This window comes from Lipophrys pholis, assembly GCF_963383615.2.
Source record: "Lipophrys pholis genome assembly, chromosome: 1".
Lineage (NCBI taxonomy): Eukaryota > Metazoa > Chordata > Actinopteri > Blenniiformes > Blenniidae > Lipophrys > Lipophrys pholis.
The window spans coordinates 6,599,543-6,625,178 of record NC_137635.1 but is presented as its reverse complement, the minus strand read 5'-3'; the positions used below and the strand labels follow the sequence as shown (position 1 = coordinate 6,625,178).

General features: G+C 43.8%; 4 protein-coding genes across 6 annotated transcripts; 2 read left to right on the top strand and 2 right to left on the bottom strand.

The window, feature by feature from the left end:
- Nucleotides 1-575: 575 nt before the first annotated feature.
- Nucleotides 576-6,138, top strand: rsph10b (radial spoke head 10 homolog B). Its single transcript, XM_080479570.1, has 17 exons — nt 576-747; nt 999-1,074; nt 1,718-1,786; nt 1,925-2,098; nt 2,172-2,257; nt 2,350-2,470; nt 2,556-2,732; nt 2,856-2,955; nt 3,031-3,113; nt 3,550-3,739; nt 3,870-3,981; nt 4,078-4,157; nt 4,287-4,417; nt 4,734-4,838; nt 4,927-5,061; nt 5,214-5,289; nt 5,380-6,138. The coding sequence occupies exons 1-17, from the start codon at nt 674-676 to the stop codon at nt 5,583-5,585; spliced, it is 1,995 nt and encodes a 664-aa protein (XP_080335696.1). The 5' UTR covers nt 576-673; the 3' UTR covers nt 5,586-6,138.
- A 4-nt stretch (nt 6,139-6,142) lies between these two features.
- dlgap5 (discs, large homolog-associated protein 5) lies at nt 6,143-12,325 on the bottom strand. Of its 2 annotated transcripts, none has more exons than XM_080459001.1 (19): nt 12,231-12,325; nt 10,644-10,825; nt 10,371-10,555; nt 10,210-10,263; nt 10,084-10,123; nt 9,905-9,991; nt 9,707-9,799; nt 9,528-9,602; nt 9,415-9,440; nt 9,025-9,263; nt 8,781-8,918; nt 8,596-8,684; nt 8,359-8,519; nt 8,184-8,285; nt 7,643-7,889; nt 7,006-7,535; nt 6,750-6,915; nt 6,553-6,596; nt 6,143-6,430 (listed from the first exon to the last, which is right to left on the bottom strand). In XM_080459001.1, the coding sequence occupies exons 2-19, from the start codon at nt 10,813-10,815 to the stop codon at nt 6,320-6,322; spliced, it is 2,559 nt and encodes an 852-aa protein (XP_080315127.1). In that variant the 5' UTR covers nt 10,816-10,825; nt 12,231-12,325; the 3' UTR covers nt 6,143-6,319. The 2 variants fall into 2 exon arrangements, with proteins under 2 accessions (XP_080315127.1, XP_080315128.1); XM_080459002.1 differs by having other exon boundaries at nt 9,707-9,796.
- Nucleotides 12,326-13,272: 947 nt separating this feature from the next.
- On the bottom strand, nt 13,273-22,604 carry ccz1 (CCZ1 homolog, vacuolar protein trafficking and biogenesis associated). 2 transcript variants are annotated; one of them, XM_080465118.1, is made up of 18 exons: nt 22,454-22,602; nt 21,326-21,401; nt 21,137-21,233; nt 20,957-21,054; nt 20,734-20,827; nt 20,543-20,623; nt 20,412-20,459; nt 19,920-20,003; nt 19,586-19,761; nt 18,964-19,045; nt 18,733-18,792; nt 18,539-18,600; nt 17,450-17,561; nt 17,319-17,352; nt 17,114-17,231; nt 15,813-15,971; nt 14,552-14,679; nt 13,273-14,451 (listed from the first exon to the last, which is right to left on the bottom strand). In XM_080465118.1, the coding sequence occupies exons 2-18, from the start codon at nt 21,337-21,339 to the stop codon at nt 14,396-14,398; spliced, it is 1,503 nt and encodes a 500-aa protein (XP_080321244.1). In that variant the 5' UTR covers nt 21,340-21,401; nt 22,454-22,602; the 3' UTR covers nt 13,273-14,395. The 2 variants fall into 2 exon arrangements, with proteins under 2 accessions (XP_080321244.1, XP_080321245.1); XM_080465119.1 differs by lacking the exon at nt 18,733-18,792 and having other exon boundaries at nt 22,454-22,604.
- A 590-nt stretch (nt 22,605-23,194) lies between these two features.
- Nucleotides 23,195-25,423, top strand: LOC308108467 (glycerol-3-phosphate phosphatase-like). The gene is made up of 2 exons (XM_080461432.1): nt 23,195-23,952; nt 24,582-25,423. The coding sequence occupies exons 1-2, from the start codon at nt 23,358-23,360 to the stop codon at nt 24,905-24,907; spliced, it is 921 nt and encodes a 306-aa protein (XP_080317558.1). The 5' UTR covers nt 23,195-23,357; the 3' UTR covers nt 24,908-25,423.
- The last annotated feature ends 213 nt before the right edge of the window (nt 25,424-25,636 follow it).

Sequence of the window (25,636 nt, the reverse complement as noted above, 5' to 3'; positions counted from 1 at the left end):
TAAAATGAATCTTTAAATGGTAAGGTGAGTTTCTACACTTGCATATTCAGGTCGAGTTATTGGAGGGCCACTGGTCAGACCAGCTGACTGGTGCGCTTGAGGCTTGCTGTAGTTACCATACTACAAAAAATATTGTTGGTGTTGGCAGTTGATGGAGGAGGTCAGCAACAAAACCATGTCAAGTGGCTTCTGCGAGTCTTGCTATAGAAGTAGACGACCCACCAGACAAATCCGTCTGAACCACAAGAAAGCTGCACTGGAATGAATAATCAGGCCTTCTTTGTAGTGCAGTGGGTTGTTCTCGCTGTGTCCACCAGAGGGCGCTCCCGCCACGAGAAGATCCAGCAAGACAGACGATTGTCCCAACGTGTGTAGTCCTCATGTGACTCTTCTTTATGATCCACATGTTTAAAGTCTGAGTTCAACTTGTTCAAATCTTCACCTTCATGTCAGCCTAAGACAATATATATATATATATATTCAAATTACTTGAATATTTTTGTGTGTTTCACCTTTTTGGATCGATGAGGCTTCCGTACACGTTTGCGTCCATTTCGTTACCATGGAGACGCTTCTTCCTGGCGCTTGTAAACAATCACACAAGTAGAGGTAAAATAGGTTGTAGAACGAAAGAAGGAGTTTCAATCTTTAAAAGTCACTCGAGTCTCGATCGATGGACGAAGCGAGTTTCAGCCACGAGACGCCCGGAAACGACCGCGTCTCTCTGCTGCATCTCGCTGTACAAAGGTCAAGTCTCCTTCACTACCACCATTCATGTGCTTGTTCTGGTGTCTGCCTCGGTGGCAAAGCGCAAAGATTACTTTCATAGGAGCTGGTTTAATATTGCAAAAAAAAAAAAAACGGATAATGGTTAATGATGATGTGATTTCATCTCCATCTGTTGCCATGGAGACGGAGAGGCAGACAACAAACCTTCCTATGGAATTCTAGAGTTTAAAGAAGTTTCTTCAGAAGTGTGAAATGTATTTCACTGACAGGTTTGAAGGCGAAACGAGTGTCGAGCAGCATGAGGGCGAAGGAGTGGCTCGTTTTGAAGGAGCTCACGTGTACCAGGTAGAATCTGTAATAATCCCCCCACAGTCTAACGATAAGTGCATTATTATTCAGCAACAATCACCAAATAGAAATAAACACACACGCTTACTATATGATGATATGGTGTTTGTATTTTCGTAGGTTTTTTTTTCTTTAAAGAATATATTTTTACTCATTCTTCCAATCACAACATTATAAATGTTAAACTCATAATCTATTACTATCACTACTGTTATCATAAGGGAAATGTATTTCTATAGCACCATTCAGACAACAAACCATTCACAATGAAATACATGAAAACTAAGCAATTAAGACAATTATAGTGAATAAAGTAAAAACTATTACTAAAAAGGCAATACAATAAGTAAAATCTACTGTTTAATGGAATACCGGAGCCGACAAAAGAGTTTTAAATCCTGATTTAAGAGAAGTGACAAGTTTGAAAGGGATATACAGATGTTTAGTGTATTATTAGCAGAGCTACCAAAAAACGTGTTGCTCCTCCATTGCTCAACAGCACCCCCTTCATTTTATTATTACTATTATTATTAGTCGTAAAATGTTTTAATATTATTTTTCTTTTGTTGAGAAATTATTTTCAAATGTCAAAATGTCCAGTCTATGGGGTTGTTGTTCAGCACGTCTGTGTTGTTTAAAGGGCACGTTTTCCAGAGGATTCATGGACGGAGCTGGAGTCTTTACACACGCATCTGGACTGAAATATGAAGTAAGTTGACATTTTAATCCTCCAAATATTTTTGATATGTTTTTAAATATATACAATTTTCACCCCCCAGAAATTATATATAAGTTATTATGAGAAGAGACTCTCAGCCGGTTTGTTTTTTATTTTCTTACCAACCAGGGAGACTTTGTCTGTAACTTGCCCCGGGGCAGAGGGACCTACACTTGGCCGGACAGCAGCTGCTATGAGGGTCAAGTCTGCAACGGTGTAAGAAACGGCTGGGGTACCTTCAAATGTGCCAAAGGTGGAGTGTTTTACAGCGGCCAGTGGCTTTTAGGGAAAAGACATGGGAAGGTAAGATCTCTTCAGGCGTGTCTGTTTAGGTTTAAAGATTTTTTTAAATCAGTTTTTAAACTGTGTCTGACAGGGTACCGTGTACTACAACGAGGAAATGACCTCTTGGTACAAAGGAGACTGGGTCGACAACAACAGAGAGGGGTGGGGAGAGCGACGGTATCTATACAGTACCTTGTTGTACGTCTTCTATTTTGAGAGTTTCCTGTGATTTTATCCACGTTTCCTTTTATTTAAAAAAAAATTGATAGCTACCCATCTGGTAACACATACTCTGGCGAGTGGAAGAACAACCTGAGACATGGCGAGGGAACCATGAAATGGCTGAACGTAGGACAGCAGTATGTTGGGGAATGGCAGGATGGAGTTCATGTATGAAATCCTGCAGATGCAGTCACATTTAATCCTTCTCGCGCTGCAGTGGTTTGTTCATCTAATGCGTCGATGTCTCTGTCAGCACGGCAAAGGCAGGCATGTCTGGGTCTTGGGGGCAGTGGATGGATCCCATTACTCCCAGAACAATCAGTACGTTGGAGAGTTCGTGGCGGGGCGGAGGCATGGAACGGGAATCTTTCTGTACGCCGGTGGTGCCAAGTATGAAGGCCAATGGAAGGACAATAAAAAGCATGGACAGGTTAATCACAATATAGCACACTCTCACTTTTTACTTTAACTTGCATGTGGTGGACCAACAATGAGTTATGAAACATATTCAGTGTGATGATTCCTCAAAGTCTGTGTTCCTTGTGGTTCCAAGGGGAAACTCACCTTTGAGGATGGACACGTTTATGAAGGAGAGTTCTTGGATGACAGGATGTTGAAGTCCAACAGACAGCTGACAGATAACACTCCTCTCGGTACACGATGTTGGAATTCTTCACAAATAGAAGCAGAATGTCCCCAGTGAGAAACGTGTTTCATTCTTCAACCAGGCAGCGACTCGGACGTGGCTCTGGACGTGGAAGACCTTCTGAACCGACTCCCGGAGAAGACGCGCCGCAATGAGCGCAAACAGGTGAGACGTCCTCCGTCACTGGTTGTTCACATTAAAGTTCTCCTGTCCTCCTGCTGCATTCGGAATCTGCTGTGTCTGTGTGAGCTGGACTGGCTCCGCCCACACATGCCCATCTTGGGAAGAGGAGGAAGTTCTTCCTCTCGTGGTGCCATGTGCCAGAGCAGAGCTGCCTAATTGTGGGAGGAGTCAAAGGGGGGGCCTACCTTGATTGGGATTGGCTAAACCCCCGATGACACTATATAGTGATCGATTTCTGATTGGCTGGTTGGAGCAACTCACTTTTTAAAACCTGAAACAAGCCAGGGAGAGAGAGGACAGACTGTCTTCACTTCTGGGGCGTCAGTCCAGGTATAGGGACAATTAGCACCGCTGGAAAAATTAATTTTGGATAATGATCCCCTTAAGGCTGCTGTGATGTTGTTGCTCGTTGCACCAGGTGGAATTTGTGGTTTTGAGGCAAATCGCAGCGCTCCGGTCCATCTACAGCTTCTACAGCAGACTCGGCCACACCCGCTGCCCTGATAACACCTTCCCGCTGAGACGGATGCAGCTGTGGCGCCTGCTGAAAGACTGCAACGTTCACCATCACGGCTTCACTCTCACACAAATGAACCACTTCATCCAAGGTGAGAGATCCTGCCGCCACAGGACTCACACCCCTTCGGGGCTGTGGCTCAGTGACGAGAGGGTTTGTCTCCGGTGAGGCACAGTCAAAGTCAATTTATTCAGAGGCTTTTTACTGTCTGCGTGTTTCAGGAGCTGCTGGCAGTTCAGAAGACGTTCGCTCTCCATTCACCACCTTGTTGTTTCGCAATCTAGTGAACTGTCTGGTGATGGTGGCCTACCGTCTCTACAGTAAAGACATCCCGTGAGGAATTAAACTTAGTATGAAAACAGAAAAGAAAGAAGAATCACTTTTAAAATCCTCACTTGCTTGTTCTGAGTGAATTTCTCCTTTTTTCAGGTCGCAAAAAAACCTACTGGCTGCATGCCTGTCCAAACTGATGACGGGAAATATCCTGCCTCATGCTAAAAATGTCAAAGGTACACACACACACACACACACACACACACACACACACACACACACACACACACACACACACACACACACACACACACACACACACACACACACACACACAGGTAAACCAATCCTAACATGCTGTGCAGGGTTTCTATTCCAGCACTCCGGCGTTGCAGCGGCGGCTCTGAAGCATGTGGAGAAGAGCTGGGAGGTTTATGAGGCTCACTGCAGGATCAACTCAGCCCTGACCTGCAGACAGCTGCTGTGGATGTTCAAGGTGCCCAGAACTCTGCGTATTAACGCTTTCTAATGCATCTTCCCCACTGAACACTTCGTTTGATGCACATTCATAGAACAAAACCATAAATCAGCCTAGTTCTTTTTTTTTTAATGATTTCAGTTTAGTCTGGCAACTGGTAACAATCTGCTGACTTTAGAATCTACAAGAATTTAATCCCTAAAATTGAAGGATAGTTTATAGAATAACATCTCGAGGTGCAATATTACTTATATTTAAACTCAAAACGGGTTCAGATTTTAATGCAATGTCACAAAAAGCATTCCCACTATGTTGATGTTTTGCTGTTGGCCAGGATCTGCGCCTGCTGGACGATCGCTTGACCCCGGCGAGGTTCATGGAGATTCTATCTGCAGAGAGCTGCGACCCGACCAACCTCACGTCCTGTCTGGACCTGGAGGTCAGCCTCGAGCGTTCGCATAAACTAAACGTGTCTGGTCTTTTCCTCTTACCAAGATTTATTTTCTGGCTTTATTTTGTGGTTTTAGATGAACTTCCTGGAGTTTGTTGAGGTTCTTCTGGGCTGTGCGGAGGCGAAGTGTCTGCAGGCCTCCGGAGGCCTGAAGGAAGACTCGTCTGGTTCTGGTTCTGACAGTCAGAACACAAACAGCAGAACTCAGCAGGTCAGATCCATTTCTCTCTATCTGAAGTTAATCCTGTCTCTTTACCAACATCTTGTAAACACCATGAATATTTCTTCAGAATCCAAACATTCCAGTAAAAACCTTCCTATGAACAAAACAAGCTTTGAGTTATTACTTTGACGTCTCTTCAGACGGAGAATTCCTCAGGCGAAGGTGTGGAAAGTCAAGATGTCACAACTGAAGTCAATGAGACTCGACAAGTCACAGGTTCGTTTTGTTTTAAATCTATTCTTATATTACACTTTTACTAAGATGAGACGACTAAGAAGACGTTTGAAGTATGATCATGTCTCACAGGGAAGCCCGAGGCTTGTGGAGGCGAAGGACAGGACGTAAAGAACGGCGGGATGGAGACCAAAGACGATCAACTGGATCGAAGGATCCAAACGGTCGATCAGTTCTTCAACAACTTTTTCTTTCCAGCATTTGACCGTCAGAAGATTCTGACCACGAGGCTGAAAGAGGCGAGGCGCCACCAGGAGGCCCAGAAACACGCTGCATGATTCAATATGAGACGATACGATGAAAACGTGTGTTCATTCATGGCGCCAGAAACAAATTAGGTGTTTACATCCATCTTCATCGCAGGATTAACCTCGCCTGTGGAAGGGACATGCCAACTCCACACAGACCGGCCCGGTTGGCTGTGAGGCCGGAGGACTAACCACTGCATATAAACCGTCCTTCTCCTTTATAAAATGTCCTGTTATGAGATAATGCAGTCCATCATTTGCTCTCATTTTGAGTCTTTATCTTGTGTCTCACCAGACAAACTTGGAATATACAGTATTTTACGTCACCGTTATATTTGAGGAATAGTTATAGGCAGATCGACTCTTTAAATTGTTCAAAGGTGTGAACCTGAGTGTTACAGGATAACAGGGAGAAGGTGGGAGACAAACTCTGCCACTAGATGGCACCAAACAGTTTCCCTCACTTCATCTTTTGTACTTCATGCAGTTTCCTGTATGTAGAACGTTACATTCATATATTCATGAAATCCTGATTGCTGCTCTGTTCTGTTGGACGACAAGAAAATAAAGTAAACATGAACGCGATTCATATCAACAGAAGTATTTATTGCACAGGAGATTTGTGACTAAGTGGATAATTTTTTTTCTAGTGGGAATAAAGTTTTAAATGACAGAAAACATTTTCTGCATCGTAAAAGGTAGAAATAGATTTATCATCCAAAAAGAGCAACAAAAGACCAAAACTATTTTCAAATAATCCGCGTCTACAAGCTGGGAGGCGTAAAAACCATCAGGTCACTGGGACAGACGGACTGTCGGACCTTGTCCTTGATGTCCGGTGTGAATAACAGCATGGGAGACGCTGCCGCCTGGACCTGAAAAACAAAGGAAGAAAGAAAATAAATATCTGGAAGACAAGCGGGAAATGAAGAAACAATGAAGTAATAAAGTCTGATGTTCTGTGTGTGTCAATATTCAAGAGAAACAGAAGTTAAACCTGCGGTGACTGAAGACTTAACACCGAAGACATCGCTGGCGTTGCTGTGGCGACAGTGAAAGTGAGTTAAAATAAATATACTAAACATGCAGTAACATTCATTAATAAAGCGACAATGTGCAGCACCCAGATTTAAAGATGAAAAACCAAGTGACTACAGCGATTCCATGCACACAGCCTCAGGACGTCAGTCGTACCTGGAACTTCCTGAGCGGCCGGGTCGTCACGTTCCCCCGTGGGACTCGTCACCTCCATGTCCACCGCCGCCGGCGACCAAACGTCTGAGCAGTCGGTCTCTAGAGGCGACGGGCTGCCTCTGAGAGACGGCTGGAGGTAACGCTCAAAGTCCAATCCAGGAAGCTCCTGGCGTTAAAAGAAGAAAAATAAAGGCTGTTCAGAGGAAGCAGGAGTTTTTATGTGTTTTACTCATAGTAGAAGAAGAAAACATCTTACATCTGGAGTCAGACACAGAGATTGTTGGGCAGGAGAGGAGACGACTGCAGGGGAGTGGGGTGGAGGGTGGGTGGGGCCTCCACCGGGTGACGGGGACGGGGCGGGAAGCCCTGGAGAGTGATGCAGGCCAACAGTTTCAGTAGTTTCCATTTCCACATCGACCACACCGACGGTGAGCAGCGTGTGTCTGGGCGTGCTCAGCTGAGGAACACAGCCGCCCTCCTCCCATCCTGCAGGGCCGTCGCCTGAAAACGCCTCGTTCACCGGGGAGAAGCAGAGAGAGCCGTTTCCAGCGTCCCGCAGAGGAGTGACTCCCAGAGACCCTGGAGCCGGGGTTTGTTGGAGAAGCAGGTGGAGCAGTGGAGGAGCTGGAGAAGCAGGAGGACGAGCTGGAGAAGCAGGAGGACGAGCTGGAGTCTGAACCAGAGCAAGTGAGCGGCGAGTGACTCTTCTGGGTGAGAGATAAGTGGAGCAGTTGGAGGGCGGAGGAAGAGCAGCAGCACTCAGACGGCTGGATCTCCTGACTGAACCTACAGAGATAACACCGAAGGCCGGTTTAGATTTGATTAGACGGAAAAGCACAAAACTAAATAGATTCAGAATAAGAATCCAGGTCCTCGTCTTGTGTTTCTGTCACCTGGTGGTTTGACTGGACTCTCCACTTTGAAGAAGCCTCCATCAAACACCACTTGCTCCAGCGCCTGTGGCCCCGGACTGGGCTGAGCTTTCCCAGGACTCAGTGGGACGTCGTCTTCAGCTTTATCCTCTTTCTCCACCTCGGCCGCCTGCCGTCGGGCCTTCATCGCTGCTTTCACGGCCGCCAAGCGGGACTTTGCTGCCGCCGCTTTGTCTCCCGGGAGGATGGCCGGAGCAGCCGCCGGTTTCTGTCATCGGGACAAGATCAACTCTTACTGAAAGCTCAAACTTATGAAATAACAAACTGGGTGTTGCCTGAGCTGAGCAGAATAACTCAGTAAATGATTATTTTTAAGTCCATACTTTTTATTCTTTGCATAATTTTGTCACTTATCTGACGACTCCAGACTCTCTTGATGTTTTCTCATCAATCAAAAGCAACAAAAACAGGTTCATGGAGCATCGGGGGCTCTTTTCCCTGCACCAGCAACAGCTTTGAATATCAAAACATTTTGTGAGTTAATAAAACATGAATTTCTCACCTTAGCTGCTTTCCTCTGTCGAGGTGGAGGTCGGCGCTCCTCCGCCCAGCCTCGGCCTTCAGCTTCTCTCAAAGCATCAAACTTCTTTTTGACGTCCTCGACCTGACAAAAGTGGAAAAATGTGAATATCTGCTCCTTCCCGTGCCGCCACGTCTAAACCGGGGCGGCGCCTCACCTGGTAGGACACCATGTCCCAGAATCCCTGCAGGTCGGTGCAGGTGGTGACTTTGTCTCCCCGGCGCAGCTCACAGTCGTCCACCAGGCCGGCGAACTGGTTGAAGCGCTCCTTCATCAGCAACCTGGCCTGGCCGACCGCCGTCCGCATGCGGTCCCTCACTGGAACGGGAAGGAGCAGGAGAAACGATGAGGCCACATGAGAACCCCGTCACCCGAGGACAGGAGTCACACTCACTTTCCTCCGGGATCGACTCGTCCTCCACCTTCGACTCCCAGTGGAGGCTGAAAGTCATCAGTCTCTCCGTCTCGCTGGTGATTTCTGACCTGAGGAATTTCGATCAGAAACGACAAATTAGCAATATATTTACTTGTAAACACTAAAGGAAGAAGAAGAAAAGAGAAAAAGAAAAGTGTTGATACCTGAAGTATGGAACGTCATGTTTTGATTCCAGAGGACTGCAGGGGGCGCCAGAGGGAGACGCAGGAGGAGAAGGTTTGCCTGGTTCAGCTTGAGGAGCATCAGTGTACACAGGCAGTGGAATGACACTGAGGGTAGGTCTGAGCAGGAGGAGACGCAGCAGGAATAGATCAAACTTTAACCTCTTATTGCATAAATACCTTAAATTTTATGTTCTTCCAACAGAAACCAACGTCGTGTCCTGACCTTGGCGTGAGGAAGGCGTCCGCGGATCGAGGAGTCATGGGATCAAACTTAAACGCCGGTAACCCGACAGGAGCCTGGAAGACGAAGCCCGCCGGGGCAAATGAAATCCGGGAGGGCAGAGGCTGAGCTGGATCCACCGGAGGGGCATTCTCCACCGCCATGGCTTCCTCCTGAGGACAGGCGGGGGCGCCGGGGACCTCCTCCTGGTGGGGCACCGGAGTTTCCAACGGTGTTTCCTCCTGAACAATGAAAACACAGAACGATCAGGGATGAGAGCACAGGTTCCCTCACCTCCACCAGTGTGACAATTTCAGTTACTAATTCAATAAGAACAGCGAGTTGCTGCAAATCAAATCACACGCAGTCACGTTCAGGCGTGGAGCTGCTCACCTTGAGGACGGCAGGCTGGACCGTTTCTGTCAGGAACACAAAGAAAATGATGCAGGAAATGAAGGAAACTGAAAGTTGATTCAATCCCTGCCAGATATTTGTTGCTGACGTACCGTTAATCTTCTTTTCGCCAGCAGCTGATGGAGCCTCAGGACGATCGACGGCTCGGCTTCTCGTGGTTCTCACATCTGCAGGGGAGCGTATTCTTATTATTATTTACTCATTGTACATTTTTCAATCACAATTCATTTCCACCCCCGGGCCCGAGGAAGCGGCTCGGACCACAGCGTACCTGCAGACTTGCCCTTCGACTGGTCTTTCTCAGGACGGGCGGCTGCAGCAGGAGGCCGGTTGGCTGATCGGGTTGACAGAGCTCTCACAGCTTCTTCCACAACGACATGACAGACACACAGATTGAGACACAGACACACTAAAGTCTTGAATCGGTCCACACACTCCAGTTACAGGAGGTTTTTCCCCTCCTCTTTACCTCCACAGGTGTTGGTCTTGGCTGCTACAGGTGCCGGTTTGCCGGCCGCTCCCCGGGTCCTGGACGATCTTTCCACAGCCGGTTGTGCTAAAACAAGGACGGGGAGTCACATTTTAAACCCAATCATCTGCAACTGATGGGACGTTATTTAGAAATAGAAATGAAACGATCCAACGTACCTTTCTTCGTGCCAATGTTTGGGTCTTCCATCCTCAGAGGCTCCACAGTGAAAACAAAGAACAGAAATCAAGTCAGTTCACTGTCAAGGAGATTAAAGTCAGAACGACGCTGAACAGGTGAACTACCTGCTGCTTCATGGAGCGAGTGACTCGGGTGCTCTGGCACGAATCCAACTTTTTCTGAAAGACAAGAAGAGTCACGAGGAACTGAACCCAGACACGAGAATGTTGCAACCGACAGACGTGGAATGAACCAAGTAAAGTCGTGTTGTTGAAAAGTCCCTCACCCCTCTGGTTCTGCTTGAAGCACCGGGGACGTCAGGCAGCGGGGCAACATCTAGAGTGTCCTTTGGGTGATACAGTCCAGTCTTAAAAACACCTTTTCGCTCTTTGTCCCTCTTGGTCTTCTCTTTCTCGAGCGCCTTTCGCTCCTTCCAGCGCTCCAGCTGCTTCAGCCTGTCCTCGACTTTAGCTGGATAGAAAACATGAGCGATGCGACCGATGACGTGCTGAAAGCAGGTAAAAAAACTACGAGAGAGATTCGAGATAAAATGACATACAACTTGCAGGTTTTATCTCCTCAATCCTGTCCAACGCCGAGAGCTGCCTGCGAGTGTTCACAGTCCGCTCACGATTCTCCTTCTGCGACTGCGACCTTCTGCGGGACATTTTCGTCCTCAACATGGAGACGCTGGTGTCGCGCTGACGCAGGTGAGCAAATCGAGACTCCATGTTGACGAACCTGGAACATTTGAGAGGAGATGGAAAGAACGTCAGCCACGGTGAACGTGAATTTAATGATAGAGTTGATTATAATATTCTTCAGGTTTTGTATAAAGCCAATAAAAAAACATCCAAGAAAGGGTTGGAAAAAAAGAGAGAGAGAGTGTCACTATTATTTGAAAGGAAAAGACATCTTAAAAAAAAAAGGGTTTAATTCCAAAGTAATGGAACGAAATGGCAGGAATCAGTTAATGGAAGTTACTTCAGAAAGAAGTAAAAGAGTCAGGAACTCTCCTGGAATTCAAGAAACACATCAAATCTGCAAAGTTAAAGAAAAGTATGAAAATTAGATTTGAATATAAATAAAATGACATATTAGATATTTGATCTGAGCAAACATGAAAATGATGGTTATCTTTCTTTTCTTCTTTTTATTAATTTTTTGTGTATATTGTAAGTACTGCACATAGAATGCTTAAAAATATCTGTAAATATGTAGAATGTTGAACAAGTTTTTACTTCTTTCTGCCACCCTTTCATTCAAAATATTTGTTTGAAATGTATATATTTTGCTTTTCTATTTTTTTTGTTTTAAATGAATGGAAATAAACATTGATGTAAAGGTATTGAAATTATTTTTGAATGAAATAAAGGACTTCCTGCCTGGCAGGTTCACCTCAAACACCTTTTCAGATACATCCACCATCTGTCCTGCCAGTCTCTACCTTTGTCTCTAAACAGCCCCTGATCTGTCCATATTTCATCCACGTGTCACTGATAATCTCAGCATCTTCAATCCATACATCACAGCAGCTTTTATTACGGCTTAGTAAACCTTGATTTCGACTTTCTTTCACCTATTTTGTGCTCACGGACTCCACGAGGTTCAAACTATTATATACTTCAGCATCTTTTTAAGCATTAAAGCCTAAAAATACCAGAATAGAAATGTCCAAACCATGGGTGTATTTCAGCTTTAAAACGTTTCCTTCAGATAACGAAATAAGAAAACCAGGACACTTTTTATAGTTTTTAAATCCCTGTGCAACCCACCTTTCTACTCTTAAACAAGAGAAAAGCAAATGTCACACTAATGAGAGGTGAGATTATGGGATTAGATTGTGTTGGGCCACTCGTAACTGATCGACAAGAAGATTAAACTTTATTCAATATTTACTTCAAAATACAGATTTTGATCGTCTGAATGTGTTTTTTTTTTCCACCCTGAATAGAACTTCGAGGGGGCTGTGGCTACATGTTGTAATCTTGTAGAAAGACTTGAACATATTAAATTTCACAGGAGAAACAACAAAGTCACGTCGAGATTTAGGAGGAAATGTTTCTTATAACTGGTGAACAAAACCTCCATCAGCAAAGTAACGACAGAAGCAAACGACGGATCATAAACTGTGGGGGCGAATTACCTTCTTCTTTTTCTTCGTTTCCAAAATAAATCGTTCAAGCAAAAAAAAACCTTTAGAACGAATCGCTGGAAGAAGCTCAATGAAAACTTTTCCTGAAGACTAAAAACAAACCACGACGAGAAACGCGGCAGGGTTTTCAAAATGAATCCGCTCACGCTGATTGGCTGCCCGCAGGAGCAGTGCCGAGCGCTGATTGGCTCTTTTTCTTCTTCGCCAGATATTTTCAGTAGTATTCTCACCCGGAGACGACGTCACTGTTTTTTAAAAAACGAGTGAAAAATAGATAATTTAGAAGTTGCATTTAGATATAAAGTATCATGAAAAGAAAGGAGAAAAGTACAAGAAATTAAATGAAAGAATAAAAGAAAATATAGAGCAAAGTTTTGGGGGACACGTGGTTGCATTGCTATAAATATGTTGCTTTATCATTATCATTATCATTATCATTATTATTTACTAACTTCAAAAACTTGAGCAGTCTATTCAAATCTAAAAGCAAGTTACTGGAGATGGAGACTGATTTAAAACGTTTTGAAATGCCAGGTCTTTCTGTGTGGAGTTTACATGTTCTCCTCGTGTACATGGTTTCCGGTCTCAATACTCTAAGATCCTATGACAGGTTTATTGATGATCCCTACATTGCCCCGAGTTGTGATTGTGACTGTCAGAGTGTTGCTGTTCTCTTGGCTCAGGTCTCAGGGTTGCATTATATCTGCTGTTCTCACTAAAATCTCCCAGTAGAAAAACACCAATTTGCTTCTATTGAAAAACATCTGAGCCTTCACTGTCATGGCTCCCACTTCTACCATCCTTCACCTGGACCATGACCTCAACTCTCACGCTCTTCTCACCTCTAATGCTGGACGTTTGACTTGTTCGGACAGCAACAAGAAATTTATTGTGCCTTTTACTTTAATGTATGGATGTGTAATGGAGGTAAATGGTCATATGTCCAATGCGAGTGGTTCCAAAACTATATGATTTGATGAGTGTTTATTTAGTTTACGTATCTTAAAATAGAAGAAACTCATTACAAGTTATTGTGATAAGAAATCACCTTTTATTGCAAATAAATGATAGAAGTATGCACATATTAATGGAATGTCTAATAGCTTAGAAGTAAATGTGAATTGATGAGTAGTGGCCAAACCACTGTTGTGTGTCTACTTCCACAAATATTTTAATAAAAGAAGTATGTTAACTAGAAAAAAAAACCAGAAAGGCTAAATAAACAATTTATTCCAGCTTCATGTAGCTTTTCAACCTGGTTTTACACTTTTCCCGCCTCTACACAGCTTGAAAATACATTAGATTCAACAGATACTCCTCCGCCTGGCGTCTCAGATTATTGAGCTGTGGAGGAATGTTCTAGTACTGCACCAACCAGAACATATCACATGATAAGAGGGACGCCAGTGTATGAAATCACGACGACTCAACAAGGGGTTTGAAGGAGTAGATATCTAATCGCTGGAATGTTCCAGTCGTCGCAGTCCAGCAGGTTAATCCTCAAATCACTTCTTCCTCATTCAGAGATCATGGGAGCAAATGTCAGACAACTAAATCACACCGAGAAGGAACGTTGAGCTACTACTCGCCAAGCAAAGGTTTAGAATGAGCAACATCCTAACATTTAATGTGTTTTAAGTCTACTTTCCTAAAAATAAATATATATTTAATGGACATGTAGTCGTTGCAGGGAGAGCAAAAGAAGAAACATTTGGACTTTACATAAAATTCCATCTTAATTTAATCAAAGTTAACCCATCGTTATCCGAACCACAAAACATGACATCATGGAGCTACGACCCAGAAACCATTTGGGCCAAGTCAGTTTTTAAATTATCATCAAACAGTGTCAAGATGTTTTGTTTAAAAAACAAAAAACAAATAGTAAACAAAAGAAAATTAAAACCCAAAATCCTACAAGGCTGTACAAAGAAAATCAGAGAAATTAAGAAAATGTGCAGTCAAAAATCTTTTTTTTTTTTACACTTAATTACAATTTTAATAGGTCAACCTGAAAAAAAAAATTAAAATTGGTGAGAAAGCCTTTTATTATTCGTTTTTAATTTTACAATGCAATTATTGCATTACGCTGATGCTGTCATGATACCCTGCAATGCTGACAGTTCTTAGTGTTTTGAATTTATCCGTCCGCTGCGTCAGTCCAGGAAGAAAATGTTGTTGAACTGCGTCGCACAAAGCCTCTTCACTTCCTCTGCGGGAGACAAAAGACGACACGTTAGAAGATTTCACTCAGATTCAACATCAGGACAGTAAATGTTGTGGTGCGACGGAGCAAACATTTCTTAACAGACCGTTTACTTCGATCAGATTGGCGTTCTTCTGATTCAGGATGACGTAAAGTTCTCTCTGGTCCGACTTCTTTCCGACTACCCAGTAGTCTGTCATAGCTTTAACGATGATCTCCTCATCTTCATCTACCCTGGGAGAGGATAGAGGCCGGAGCACGATGAGCAACGATCACAAACAGGAAAACATCTCACCGCATAAAATACTGACTGAAACCTACATTTTTTTTTTAATAAAAATATGGTGACAATATAGATCATTTTGAGATGTTTGATCTTCATGACATATTGGATGATATGATTAAGAATAAGACAAAAACTTGCAATGAATCTAGAAAAGGGGCGTAAGACCCCAAACCTGTCGGTAAGAGGTTCCAATCCACTCAAACCACCAAGAAAACTGTAAAACTATTACAGAAAATACATTTGTTTGGACCTTGGATTGTGATTTAATTGTTTTACACCAGATTGTTTAACTAAAATTGGTTTCATGTTGAGATTTTAGTCCTTTTCTGAAGTAATTGTTTGGTTTTTGGTAAAAAAAAAAAAAAAAGACATTTTCATCGCGGATACTTTGCGCCACAACAAAGAAAAGTTTAAATTTAAATGTTATTATGGTTATTTCACCAGTGAGATCAGGCTGCATGTAGCCACTTCAGCTAAAATGACTGACACTTCTGATCTAGAATAAAGGCAAATTTCCGTGTTTCAGACGAGAAAAACAAACTAGTTTTTATCGTTTTCCCTTTTTGTTTGGAGGCACAGTCGCTATCAGCAGCAGTGCAGATTGCATGAGTGAAGCTATCGCAGGAGAACTTTGAGATTTACACAATTCAACGACAGAAAATGTCAAATCAAAACACTTCCGATTAACATCGAATTACAAAAAAATGTCTTATGTAATTGCATGTTTAGCACGGAGGAGGTTTTACACTCTGAACCAATAAGATGAGAGGAAACATGGACAGGAAGAGGAAGTGATACTGAAATATAACCGCCGCTGCCACTCTGCGTCCCAGGCTGGGAATCACATGACTGACATCTTCTGACTTTTTCGCGTGCGATACAAAGATGCCACGAGCGCCACAGGAAGTATGAAAAGACGGATTGTAAACGAGGAAAGTTCAGAGATCTGAAATCCCCTCAATGTGAAGATTCTAGTCTATAATCAGGTTTGAGTTATTGTGGCGAGCAGAGCGGCCGAAATGGTTCGAGGTGACCGACGAGGGGAAATCTCCTCCTGCAGACCGACGCCAAGCCGCCGTACCTGGAAAAGTCACAGTTTATGTCTCCCAGGATCTTCATGAGGTCCGGATGCACGGAGGTGAGGCAGACGCTGGCGGTCTTCCTCATGTGGATGGTGCTTTTCTCCGCCAGGTTCATGTGGTTGAAGTAGATGAACTTGAACTGCGGCTCCTTCTCTGGACTGCAGAGGAGAAAACATCTAGAGGCTGCGAGCGGGATGTTTGGAGTTTCACATTTTAAATGAGCTAAAACTGGTACCAGTCCGATAAACAGAAGTCAGCTGATATGAATCGGAATACACACATGAAGTTTTATGTCTATATATAAACAGTCTTTGTCTAGTTCATTAAATGATTTAATAAACATGAATTATATAAAAAACTTTTATACTGAATTGACAGAGAAAGATTGAGATTCATTGTTTATATCTACTTCCCAGTGAAAGCTGATTATGGAGATGCTTTTTTTATATTTAAGATGTATTGATATAAGTATTTGTTATCAGCTGAACCAGGATGAAACGGATCAATGACAGTTTTTGTTTTGTGTCCCTTTGAGCTGGAAACATGAGAGCAACACATATAAAGACGCATCTAAACATCTGGGACGAAGGACAGTGACGATATCCTGTCCGAGGTTCACATGTTGTAACGAGTTTGTTTCTTTCTTTGAATAATAAAAAGAGAAGCGGTTCGGTCTTTGAATGAAGGACGGACGGTAAATTTCCATGGAAAGTTAAGTCCAGGAATGTTGGACTTGGTCCTGAAAATTAGGTTTTGTCGCTGCATCGGTGTAGAATCGTCCTTGCGGCATCGTGATGCATCGGAGAAACGATTAATTTCAACACGGTGTGTGTTACACATTAGTACATAAAGCAAAGGTTAAATATCTTTACACACAATATCATCAATACGGAATTGAGTTTGTGTGGAAAGTCCAGGATTCTAGAAATCATCTGTGATGTGATGCAGGATGCAGATATTCAACTGAACTTGCATGAAATCTGTAAATCTTAGTCAGGATTACACTGAAGTATATTTAAGTCACTAATTAAAAGATACCGTTTATTCCCATGGAAAGTTTCCAACTTTGAACATTCCCAGAGCTTTGCATCCCTGCGGGAGGAAACATGTTAAGAACAACAGGAGGAGCCTTTTGGTGGACTCTTATTTTGTTAAAATCTTCTGGAGAAAAAAAAGAAAACTAGTAAATATGTTATTTTAAGAGTAAAAGTACTGTATTGAAACAGATGGTTTCTTTCCTTTAAAACCCAGAAAGGGAAGGCGACACTCTGAACACGGTGAAACCTTCCCCTCTACTCACCCCGATATCCTGCGGTTGATGGTGAACTGCTCGCAGATATCCGACGCCAGCAGGGTGAGCTGCGGCCCCACCAGGCCGTCCAGCTGCTCGCAGAACTCCCTGCTCAGCTCCACCGAGGCTGGAAGAGACGCAGGAGGACAAAACCACGGCGTCAGGAGCAGGAAACTCGGCGCGTCGCCGTCAGAACATCCAGATAAACTCTTACCGTCGACCATGAAGCACGCCGCGGCGCTCATCGCCTGAAACGCAGCAGGTGGCAGCATTTTAATACGAGCAGCTTTCATTTTCCTTTAAATCACATTTGGGAACCCGGCGACCTGCATCACATTCCTCTACCTTATAAACGATCAGATGCAGCTCCCCGTGTCCCTCCTCTGCGCTCACAAAGATTTTGGGGAATCGGAACTTGGCCTCGGGATCTTTGAGGTTGGCCGGTCCCGTCAGGAACCTGGAAGAGCAGAGCAGAGAGGAACACGATGACGGTCAGAACAGAAAGAAGCGAGCTCGACAAAGACCGGAACAGAGAATCATTTAATCTGAGGCAGAATTTTCCCTCCGTTTCTCTCGACACTCTGATTTGAGACGATTTCACCGTCAGCAGAGCGACATCGACAAGGTTTGATTGGCCTCTGTGGAGGAATGCCGAGTTTCACCACCGGTTTGATTTACATTTGCAGCATTGATGAAGATACTTAGTGTAAAACTACCAGACGGAAGAAGGATTCATCAAACTGAGCATCAAAGGTATTTCTTCACCACTAATCCAGACGACGAGGCCGCAGACCAAACAAAGAAGTGACTGTTGAACGCGGCCGTCCATCACTATGTGGATCTATTTATATGTGGAATGCAATGAAAGGCCTCTCCGGCAGTTATTAACACAGGAATGCAACAATTCTCCTTCCCTCTTCCACTTTGTTTACAAGATGTCGACTGAGAAAAGCTTCCAACAAAACAGGGAAGCCGCTCTGCCAACACTAATTTGCTAGTGAGTGGATGAAAGTCACGTGAAGCCAGGAAACATAAAACACCCATACGTGACGTGTTGTTCACCATTATTGAAAATCCTTCGTCTCGTCTTGCATGAACTTTATCATAGCTTCAGAAATAAATGGAAATGTAGTGATTGTATATAATCACGATCTTTTAAATGGAGATATTAAGTAATTTAACTAAGATAATTGATAGTTCTCCGATGATTCCTCTGATCTGATCAAGTCCTCTGGCACCATCATTAGAGCGTATTTTTTTAAAAAAAGCTCTGGGACTGTGGTTTGTCCAGTTACTCTTTGGCAAAGATCAGTTGTTCCTTTTCATGTCTTTTCGTTAGCAATGGCGTCTTCCTTCGCCTATCATGGCGGGCGAGACTGGAAGTATTCATGTGTTCATCCACACTGACTGAAGAGGCTGGAATCAGACTCTTACCTCCCATAATGCAACAGATTTCCTGCGACTTCCGGCCTCAGAGGAGAGTCTCTGCCTGCCAACTGTGAGGAGACATAGGAACATTAATCGTGAAAGGATGAATTCTTCTACAAATAAGTAGTTTGCTGTGTGTTTTATCGTTTCCTCCCACAGTGCAAAAAACATTAGGGAGTATAATCAGTGACTAAAATTACCTGTGGATGTGTGTGAGATTGATTCAGCCTTGGAAGGCAGAATAAATTGATGGATAATGGCTGAAATACAGAGCATATGTCCCTTTATACGGGATTTATTGACTGGAGAAAATATCAGTGACCAACTTTTCAATGTCTCTTGCATCAACGCTTGCACTGAAGTGAATCCTTTTCTTATTTAGAATTTGTTAAACTTTAAAATCTCTGGTGCTTCCTTGGTTCCTCACCCACCTCTGGCTCTGAGTGTCGGGGAAACAGCGAAGTGGTCAGGTACTTGTAGAGGATCCGCATGTCGTCTTGTTCCAGTCCGCTCCTGCAGACCAACCCACAGAGATAAACCTTAAACATTCAGTGAACCAACACTTGGAACACATCGGCTGCCCGAGCTGTTCGATGTGTTGTGCGTCACTGACAAGATGTTAAAGTGTCTCCCGACGGTGTTTGTTACTCAGCAGTGGACCTACGAGTTTAAAAAAACTCACAATGCAGAACAATGTACACGGTAATTAACTGGCTGCTGCTCGTCTCTTTATTCATGCGCCACACTTAACGACTGCTCAACTATATGCAATATATACGAAACATATGAACTTTGAAAATAAATTGAAAAAATATAAATATATATACATGAATAGATATAAAAAATATATAAATAATATTTTAAGAATTGAAAGAAGAAATTTAAAAATACACACATTTAACTGAATAGATAAAAAATATATAAATAATAAAAACTATTTTTAAAAGAATCGAAAGAAGAAATATATATATATATATATATATATATATATATATATAAAAAAATAAATAAATAAAAAGCTGTGGAGCTTTGAGCAAGGCATGCAGTCCGTACCAGATGAGCTGGTCGTTGTACAGGAAGGCGGTGTACTTGATTAGACTGAGACTCTCCTCCACTCGGTTCACGAACGACTGGATCTTCAGGTAGGTCATCTTATCCAGCGGGAAGAAGCTGATGCCTCCAAACACATCCAGCAGGTCACACGACTGCAGATGGAGAGTCTGGAGATACTGAAACAACCAGGAGAGAAACACACACAGACACAGGAGAGACAAAGGAGAAAGACTTGGACCTTTAACAAAACAATATGGAGGGAGTAGTAAGCAGTTCTTTGCAAGACACAATAGGAAAAAAAAGGTTTGTAAGAGGAGGTGTGACCGGTACTGACCCTGTAGAAGAACTTTTCAAGCTTCTGAATGAGCATCTCCACACCACCAGCTTCCATTGCTCTGCCAAACGTGCCATTGAAGAGCTACATCAGGAAGAAAAAACAAAACTCAGTTAAGATGTATTTCTTTGCATTACAAAAGACATTAAAGTAGTTGTGTGAAAGACAGCGAAAAAGAAAAACTCAAACACTGCATCAGGCAGTCTCTTAAATTAATTAGATATCACCCCCCCAACATGGAATCAGTAAATATTATATCGTTTTAGCATGTTAATTTTATGTTGAGAAAAAAAAAGAGGGAACAAAGAATTTACGTTCCTCAAACTTAACAACTGTTTTTTATTGGTTTGGCCAAACAATCTGTGGACTCTACTCTACAATAGGGTTTTCCTTGCTTGATACGAGTGCCTTACACAACACGTGCACATGTTTAATCCTTGTAAATACAAAATAAAGAAGTTTAAATTGTAAAATCCCAGCTGGAGGGCTCACCTTGTACATGCTGTAGCACTGCCTTACCACGGCACCATACACGGTGTCCTACGGAGGTGAAGACAGGAAGTGAGGAAAACTGAAAACGCTTGTAAAACCAAAGATGTGTGGAAGAAGAGCTCCAAACTTACAAGTATTTCCTCTTCCTGATATTCTACTGTAGGAGGTTTACCGTCTTTGTTCGGTTTCTCGATCATCGGGTTTCGAACCACCTGGAGAACAACCACAAAAATTTTAAATTAAAAAAGAGGCACGAGGAAGATAAAGTGGAGGTTTGTTTTGAAACTGACGAGAGAAGAGCAAACGGAACACCGAGACGCACCATGACTATCCAGAAATTATCCTCTGGCTCAAAGAAAAACTGGCGATTCTTTTGTGTGTGCAGGGATTTTGCTGGTTTCGTTGGACAAAACGTCCTGGAAGGGAGAGCAAAGCATTAGATACGCATCTCTCCATTTCCCACGTTTCCATATTCTGGTATGATTCATGCTTACAGAACAAGACGCCCCATTCACATGGAGCCTCTGAGAATAAAAACCTTGTACCTGGTGAACTGTACAATAGCTTCACAAAGGCCCACATTTCGAATCTTCTCATTCTTCTCGACATCGCTGGGATGGTAAAATAAGATTTTCTTCTCTTCCTGAAACAAAACAATGGTTTCATTAACGACTGAGGGACAGGTTGATTCACCCTGAATAAAGGACGTGTGCCTGAACACTCGCCTCTCCTTCCCGCGGTCCAAACGTCGGGTTGTAGATGAAAAAACTGAGCAGAGACGGCGTGAACTGTTTCTCTTGCATTCCTGAAGCCATTCTGGGACTGTGATGGAAAAAGACAAGAGGCACAAATGGAAAAAAAACGTCGAGGTTTTTGTCAACAAAATGTAAGCCTGAATCCTGGAAGAGTTTTACCTGATCATCAGCATTAGTGAAGCTTGTGTCTGGATGTGTTTCGCTCCCGTCACAACGTGGTTACCATGCCGCGCGCCTGCAGAGTGAAGCCAAGCAGGTCAGGATATATAACACACAATCACAATCCTCTACATCAGGGGTGTCAAACACATTTTAGTTCAGGGGGCCACATACAGTCCAATTTCATTTTGAGTGGGCTGGATCGGTATAACAACCTTTAAATCTAAAGTGTAAAGTTATTCTTTGTTCTGGTGCCAAATGTACACAATGAAAAGGTCTAAAAAAAACTAAAACAAACAATTTCTACTCAACATAGAGCCAAATTTAATGAAACCTTCTCATGTAAAATACAGTGAAATGTCCAAAACACTTCTCCTATAGCTGTTGCATTATAGGTGTTCTTAAGAACTTGCCCTGGCAGCATGGCTTTGAGGCTTGGCGGGCCGGACTGGAGCCTCTTGCTGACCGGTCTTATGTTAGAAACCCCTGCTCTAGATGAATCCATTAAAGTGACTTATTTGACTTAAGGTTAGGACCCGCAGATGAAGAATGGTGCATAAACGAACACCGGGCACAGAAAAGCAAATCAAATGTGTTAAGTCACACTGTAAAAATGTTATTTCACACCAAAAACTGACATTTCATCACTACACAGTAAAATAAAGCATACTTCTCTTTCCAGATGACCTGCTGGGTTTCTATGTGAATTACACTAGTTATAACACCGATAACCTTACAGTGCTCCAAATGATAATTTTGTTCTGAGAAATTGCTGTCTGACGATTACAAACACTTTCCTATCTAGTTTTTCGACCTCAGCATTCAGGCGATCTGTTTGTTTACTGCTTGTTTTACAGGTTTGTCACTTAGAGGAGGGCAAAACAATGAAACCCATTCCTGCCCTTCAGCAGAAAAACAGAAACCACGGACGTTCCAGGTTAATTAAGTTCACGGAGCAGCTTCTGGAGCTTCTGGAGGCTTTGGACTGAACAAGTGAGGCTGTTTAAGTTGGACAAGAAGAGAGTGAGAGCAGTTAGCAGGTTAGCTGCTCTCGGCTAGCAGCAGACTTCAGGATTAAACTTCTGCCAAACCCGGATTAAAGAAGAACGACAGGATGGTGAAACTCACCTCACTAAGCATTAACATCGCCACTCCATGAGACCGTGACCGAACACCGTGTCACAATAAATACATGACGAGGAAACGAGCTGAATGAGAGGAAAGCCGCTCGCATTACGCATCCATTCTTCACTTCCTGCTTTTGACAGCGCGGTGTCGCATCTTTAAAGGGTCGGCTGGAATCAAACACGTGGTGGTTCCGCTCTCTGTTTATTTATGCACTCAGGAGCAGGCAGGGGTGTAAAACACGTTTTACTTCAGAGGCCACATCCAGCCCACAGTGACCCCAAAGTCATCTTGAGTGGGCCAGTATAAAATAGTTCCGCTTTAAATTTTAAAAAGTTTTTTCAGTATAACCTGAACAAATGTAATTGAAGTTAACATAACTTAAACAGAATTATGATATACAAGAGAACAAAAACAGCATCATTCCATTTTGTCTGTTCTTTTGCACAGTTTGTTTTCTTCGTTGATTAGTCTTTAAATTGTCTGTCGCTATCAGAGTTCTGAGTTGTTTTTTTTAATATATATATATACATTATAGCATTTTTGTTTGTTACAAATTTTTTACTAAAAAACCAAAAGAAAAATCATTAAAACACAGGGTCATGAAAATTCATCCAGATTTAGCACTTTGACGATGCATAAGTATCGGTATCGGCTGGCCCTGTACTAACTTGGTATGGGATCGATCCCAAATTGTCGCACACCACTAGAGGCGGGCTCGGCTGCTGTCACTTTAAATCGGCTGCTGTCACTTTAAGCAGCCCGGAATTGGCAGCACACTTTAAGTCGGCGGAAGGTCAGAGCTGCTTTCCAGTAAATCGAACCGGCTCCCTACGCCGGCTGTCAACCGTCCTCCGGAGCTCACGCGCCGAGTCCCCAGCTCGAGTCTCCCGCTCCGTCCGGCCCCATGTCCGGCTCCAAGTGCAGGCGGCTGAGCGGGGCGCTGGTCAAGCCGCTGCTGGACTCCGTGGACTGCGTCCTATTCGACTGCGACGGGGTGATCTGGCGGGGGGACCAGGCCATCCCCGGGGCCCCGCAGGTCATCAACCTGCTCAAGGAGAACGGGAAGAAGGTCTTCTTCGTCACCAACAACAGCACCAAGACCCGGAGGATGTACGCCGACAAGCTGGCGGCGCTCGGCTTCAACGCCTCGGAGGAGGAGGTGTTCGGGACGGCGTACTGCTCCGCCATGTACCTGAAGACGGTGTGCGGGCTGGAGGGGAAGGTGTACCTGATCGGGAGCCCCGCCATGAGGCAGGAGCTGGAGGCGGTGGGCATCCAGCAGACCGGGGTGGGACCGGACCCCATCTCCGGGAAGCAGACCGACTGGGCCAACGTGGAGCTGGACCCGGAGGTGAAGGCGGTGCTGGTCGGGTTCGATGAGCACTTCAGCTACATGAAGCTGAACCGGGCCCTGCAGTACCTGAGCCAGCAGGGCTGCCTGTTCGTGGGCACCAACAGAGACACCCGGCTGCCCCTGGAGGGGGGCAAGGCAGTGCCAGGTAAATTCCACAGCACAGTTTTTCACGTTGGTTTGTTTTTTAACATGTTTTTCCATGACACCAGGTATTTGACAGTCAGTCCATTCAGCTGAAATCATTTTGTTGACCATCCATCCATACATAATCTATTCCCATTAATCCTGCTGGAGCCAATTCCAGCTCACCTGGAGGGTCAACAATCACAGAATGTTTCAGTGAGGAGCCTGTACCAGAATAGAAAACTCCACATTGTGTTTCATTCCTACTTGAAAAGAGTCCCAGTGTGAGGACGACTGCACAACGTTTCACAACTTTTTTTTTTTTTTTTTTTTAGGTGATTTCTTCATGTACATATTACACAAGAGTGAATGAGTAGTGATACGTTATCTCTCTATGTATTCATACTTGGCAAACTGACCTTCACTTCAGTGTTCGTATTTATCGTGGCTCGTATTGTTAAATGTTAAACAACATAATCACATGTTCCCCTCATATAGTGCAGCCCTGTTGGTGGGTTTTCAAGCACGCTACTGGTGACGGGTTGCTTATTCTTTTTTATTATCCTACATTTCTCTCTAATACTCTTAAGTATCAACAAAGCTCTGAGAATTGGACTGACTGTCCGTCCCCTGTCCTCCGCTGCTCCCCAGGTACCGGCTGCCTGCTGCAGGCCGTGGAGACGGCAGCACAGCGTCAGGCCCAGACGGTGGGCAAACCCAACCAGTTCATGTTCGACTGCGTGGCGTCTCAGTTCCACGTGACGCGGGACCGCTGCCTGATGGTCGGGGATCGTCTGGACACGGACATCATGCTGGGCTCCAGCTGTGGCCTGAAGACGCTCCTCACCCTGACCGGAGTCAGCACTGTGGCCGACGCCGAGGCCCATCAGAGCAGCGGCAGGGCGGAGAGGCAAGGGATGGTCCCGGATTATTACGTGGAGAGCATCGCCGACCTTCTACCTGCCCTGCAGGGATGAGCTGGAGACTGAAGCAGCTCTGAGACCCAGAGATTCATCTTAGTCTACTGTCTGTCAAGAGGAATATTTTTAATATAATTAAAATCTTCTTTATAACAAAGCTGCTGTGCGTCGGAGGACAAAGACTTGACTTTAAAGTGATCAGAATCAGTATCGTTTCAGTCTATAGTCACAAAAGTGACAAATGTTTTATTTGTTTCGTGACTAGATGAGTTTACTTTCAAACTTAAATGCAAAGCGTCAATTTGATGATAGGCATTTTATTATCTATACAAATATCAGCCAAAAAGCTCTGAATTGGAGTGTTTTACCCGGGAATCTGTTCTCATGTGTATGCGATTACATCTGCATTTAAAACTACAGGGCTGATGCTCTGATACCTGCTATGGATGTTTCTTGGTGAATATTACCCGACAGAACAAACGGAATGCTCTACAGATCACTTCCATCTGCTTTACTTAATCCCACATTCAATAAAAAGCCATTTTCAACTCCAGAATGCACCAGTGCTTTCACTACTGCACACTTTCTTCAGTTGTTACAAGGTAAATATACTTAATAAAGTAAATATATTATTTCAGTGTCTGTACTCGCACCGATTCCCAGTAGCCCCTATGTACTGTAAATATTTGTTTCAGAGGGAGGTAAATAAGCTGGTTGGCTTTCTGAACAGATGATGAAGGAGGAGAAGGCACAGCCATTAAAACACGTTTTAGACGGACTGGAGTC